Source organism: Ciconia boyciana, chromosome 5, assembly GCF_034638445.1.
Source record: "Ciconia boyciana chromosome 5, ASM3463844v1, whole genome shotgun sequence".
Classification (NCBI taxonomy): domain Eukaryota; kingdom Metazoa; phylum Chordata; class Aves; order Ciconiiformes; family Ciconiidae; genus Ciconia; species Ciconia boyciana.
This window is the reverse complement of record NC_132938.1, coordinates 6625793-6630113: the sequence shown is the minus strand read 5'-3', so window position 1 is coordinate 6630113 and position 4321 is coordinate 6625793. Positions and strand designations below refer to the sequence as shown.

The 4321-nt window shown below is 61.4% G+C and overlaps 1 protein-coding gene across 1 annotated transcript; it reads right to left on the bottom strand.

The window, feature by feature from the left end:
- Positions 1-480: 480 nt before the first annotated feature.
- Positions 481-3913, bottom strand: FOXI3 (forkhead box I3). Its single transcript, XM_072861954.1, has 2 exons — positions 3128-3913; positions 481-1908 (listed from the first exon to the last, which is right to left on the bottom strand). The coding sequence occupies exons 1-2, from the start codon at positions 3831-3833 to the stop codon at positions 1319-1321; spliced, it is 1296 nt and encodes a 431-aa protein (XP_072718055.1). The 5' UTR covers positions 3834-3913; the 3' UTR covers positions 481-1318.
- Between the last annotated feature and the right edge of the window lie 408 nt (positions 3914-4321).

The following is a 4321-nucleotide window of genomic DNA, read 5'->3' as shown; positions in this document are numbered from 1 at the left end:
GCTTCTTTTACTTTTGTGAGCTTTTATTTTTTTTTTTACTAAACCAGGCTGAAAATTCAGACCTGAAAAAAACAGGCTGAAAATTCGGACAGCTGTAATTCAGACCATTGACAAAAACAAACAAACGAAAAAGCCCAGAGTGCTCACTCTGCACAGTGAGACTATGAGAGGCTGCAAATCAGCTCAGATGCATCTCCTTTGGGCCCAGAGCAGGTTTTTTTCTGTCTTACTGCGCAGATGAAATTGTTCATAAATCTTTGCACCTTTTATCCCAAACCACGTGAAAGCAAAACCTGTCTCCCACAGAGTTTTAAAATACCTCAAACATACTGAGGAACAACCAGGCAAAAATCTAACAATTGTTAACATTTTATTCCCAACAGCTGTTCAGCCTGAAAAGTTTCATTAATACACTAACGAACAAAAACAAAACCAACAAAAAATTCAAAACAAATAAAACAACAAAAAAGAAGGGGAAACGAAGTAAAATAAACTTTAACAAAGTTTAAAACACATTATAAATAAGTACAGCTCCAGAGCATAATTTACAAATATAAAACCACATAGAAACATATGTACAGAAGAGTTACATTACATACAAATATGTATAAAAATACCCCAGTGTTTATTCTCGTGCTAAAGCTGCATGGCTAGAGTTATCTTTGGTACTAAGCTCAGGGAAAAAGATTGTTTTACAAGACAAGGCCCTGGCTGTACAATATGCCATACACTGGAAGACCAGAGCAAACCTCCGTGGGTTTCAAGGAGGTTTTGCGTGGGTGTTTACCCAGAGTATCTCCCCCGTGCATTGCATATTGCAGGATCAGGGCAGAAAGCAAGGGCTTACAGAGGCAATTGCTGGCAGAAGAGTTTTTTAACACATTATACAAGGCACTTCATAAGAAATCTCTTCATTTTTTTTCTCCTGTTCTCTTCTAAGACCCACTGGATGTCAACACTTGGCTCTTGCTGATATCGCTTTATGGTTATAGTTTTTAAACTTCTTATTCTACATTCAGGATTAGAAACCTCTGAAAACATTAATTCAGTTCGCTTTCGTCTGCAGAATTTAGATGGCAAGCCATCTAAACCACCTAACATTTTCCAGGATGGGGAAAAGACTTTGCATCTGCCTTCTGCTGGTGTTTAGGGGGTGTTCTTATTTTGAAAGATGAGAAGATCTGTCTTCCTGGAAGAACTCCTGGGAAGCGTCCACATTGAAATGCTGTTTGCAAAAGCATACGGTCCTCTGTGCTGCCAAACACACCTGCAACTCCCATTCCCTTTGCAGCGCTCGCCAGCCCACTGCCCCAGCATCCTACACCTCCGTTCCATCCCGGGTGTAGATGAGGCTGTTAACCGTGAAGTTGTAGTAGTGGTTGTACTGGGCTCCCTGGCTGCTGCTGCTGGGATGGAAGGAGCTGTAGTAGGCAGGGGAAGGTCCCGCAACCCGCTGCAGCTGGTCTGGCGAAGGCACCTCCTGAGAAGAGCTGCTGGAAGGGGTGAAAGTGCCACTGCTCAGCTGTCCAGCAGAGAAGTTCCTGTGATGCAGGTCACTGCCGAGACCCCCTGTCAGCCGGCTGCCTCCGCTGCTCAGGGAGCTCATGCCGCTGAAGAAGGTGCTGAGGCAGCTAGGCGTGGATGAAATGATACCGGAGGGAGAGGAGCTTTTCGGATGGTCCCTGGCAGAAGGCGAGGGGTCCAGCTCTGGGGGTGGGCTGTTTCCACACGGTTTGCCTGCGGTTGCGATGGGTCGTTCTTCCTCGGCCTTCAGGCCCCCCAGAGAGGAGGCCGCAGATGCGGTCGTGGGGGCGTTGGGCTCAGAGCGCCGCTTTCGTTTGCGACGGAAGTTCCCATTGTCAAACATCTTCTCACAGTTGGGATCTAAGGTCCAGTAGTTTCCCTTCCCTGGTGGAAAACAGGAGAAACAAGAGACAAAGTCAAATTCTGTGACAGCAAGCCCCACTGCAGACAGATAAGCAATATGCATGCCTCGTCCGATCGGCACAGCACCCACACCTCTCCTACACCTGTTCCTCCTCTGACTGTTGGCCAGTACAAGGATCCAAAACCTGGCTCCAGGACTTCATCACACCCACTCCTCCAATGCCCAAGCGAACCTTAAGGCCACACAGAGGAGGAGAACCTCCCCACCACAGAGCATAAACCTCCCTGGAGGATCTGCACCTCTACCTCAGACCTGGCCAAAGGGAACGCAAAGCAGGGCTCCCCTTGCTCTGGCTGCCTCACAGCAAACAGGGGCACTTACTTAGCGTGAGGGGGCTGTGGTGGCACTCGCTGTCCCCACACACCTCTTGCCCATGCCCGGGCCTGATGGGAGCGGTGACCCTACAACGTCCCCCCAGAGGCCCCAGACCGGCACGCCCCCTCCCTGCCGGGCCGGACCGGCACCGTCCCGGCGCGCCTCCGCCTTCCGCCCACTCCCGGGCACCGGCTGTGCCCCGGGGCCGGGCCGGCGAGCGGCGGGCAGGGAGGGGAGCCGTGAATCACAGCCGAAGGAGCCAGGCCTTGCACAACCGGCACTCCCAGCCTCAGCCCACCCGGCCAGCTCGGGGAGGGGATGAGGGCTGGGGCCAGTCGCCCCTCGCCCAGACCTCCCGCGGGGGCCAGCGCCGGGCCCGAGGGGGCGAAGCGGGGGCCGCTCCCCTCACAGCGCCCGGCTTGAGGGGAGAAGGGAGCCCGGTCTCCTCACAGCACCGGCCCCGAGGGACCCAGGGAGCCCGGTCTCCTCACAGCACCGGCCCCGAGGGACCCAGGGAGCCCGGTCTCCTCACAGCACCGGCCCCGAGGGACCCAGGGAGCCCGGTCTCCTCACAGCACCGGCCCCGAGGGACCCAGGGAGCCCGGTCTCCTCACAGCACCGGCCCCGAGGGACCCAGGGAGCCCGGTCTCCTCACAGCGACTTGCTGGCGGGGACAAGGGAGCCCGGTCTCCTCATGTCACCGGCCCCGAGGGGACAAGCGAGCCCGGACTCCTCACAACGCCCGGCTAGAGGGGACAAGGGACCCATGGGACAAGGGGACCGCCTGTCGCCCGCTCTCCTCACAGGGGCGCGCCCGCCGCTCCCCCCCGCCGCCCACGCTCCCGCCCGGCGCGGCCGCCTCACCGGGGTCGTCCTCGTCGCGGGGCACCTTGCGGAAGCAGTCGTTGAGGCTGAGGTTGTGGCGGATGCTGTTCTGCCATCCCGCCTTGCTGCGCTTGTAGAAGGGGAAGTTCTCGGCCACGTACTGGTAGATGTGGCTGAGGGTGAGCTTCCTTTCGGGCGCGCTCTGGATGGCCATGGCGATCAGCGCCGAGTAGGAGTAGGGCGGCCGCACCAACTTCAGCAGCTCCTCCTGGCTGGCCAGGCTCAGCCAGCTCAGCTCCGCGCCGCCCGCCGACGGCGAGCCGGGCGCCGAGGGCGAGCCCACCAGCTGCCCGCCCCGCGAGCAGCCGTACGAGGCCGGCGGCAGGAAGGGCGCGGCGGCCGCGGCGGCGGCGGCGGAGCCGGGCGGGCCCTGCAGGTAGGGCGCGGGGCTGTTCATGCCCCACAGGTAGCCGGCGTTGGCGGGCGCCCCGTAGTCCCCCAGCGCGTACCCGCCCGCCCGCTGCCCCGAGGAGGCGGCGGCGGCCGCGGCGGCTGCGGCGGCCGCGGCGGCGGCGGCAGCGGCGCCGGGCGGGTGGAGGCTGGGCTGGGGGTAGACGCTGAAGTTCTCGCTGCAGTACACCGCCATGTCGGGGGCTTCCTGAGCGCTGCGGGGCTGCGGGGGCGCGGGGGCGGCCGCCGGCGCCGAGGCTCTGGGCTGCGCCTGCTGCAACTCACCGGCGCTCATAATCCCTGGGCCATGCAGGGCGGCCGGCGCTCCCCCCCGCTCCCGTCCTCTCCCGCGGACAGCCCCCCCCCCCCGCGGCCCCGGTGGCCCCAGACCAAAAAATCCCGGGGGGCTGCGGCGCGGGGCCCTTATAGGCGCTGCCGTGCGCCCGGCCTCCCCGCCCGCGGCCGGGGCTGGGCGGGCGGCGGCGGCGCGCAGGGAGCAGCCAGTAGCGCGGCTCCGCGCCGGGGAGGGAGGCGGAGGGGGGCAAGGCCGGGCCCCAAAAGCGGCGATGGGGGAGGGACCGGCGGGGGGAGCTGCGGGAGGCGCCGGGGGTGTGGCTGCCGGCAGCGCGGGGCAGCATCCCCCAGCCTGCCCCCTCCCCGGCTCTGTGTGCCCCCCCCGCCCCCGTCCCGGGGGTCTCTCCGCGCTGCCCCGGCGCTGCCCGGCCGCCCCCTCCCCGGGGCTCTCCGCGCTGCCCCGGCGCTCGGGAATCCGATCCCCCTTTC

Excerpts from the sequence above, each read along its gene's own strand:
- FOXI3 (XM_072861954.1), bottom strand. The coding sequence starts at position 3,833 with ATGAGCGCCGGTGAGTTGCAGCAGGCGCAGCCCAGAGCCTCGGCGCCG. Across the intron at positions 1,909-3,127 it reads CCGCGACGAGGACGACCCCG|GGAAGGGAAACTACTGGACC; the intron begins GTGAGGCGGCCG and ends GTTTTCCACCAG.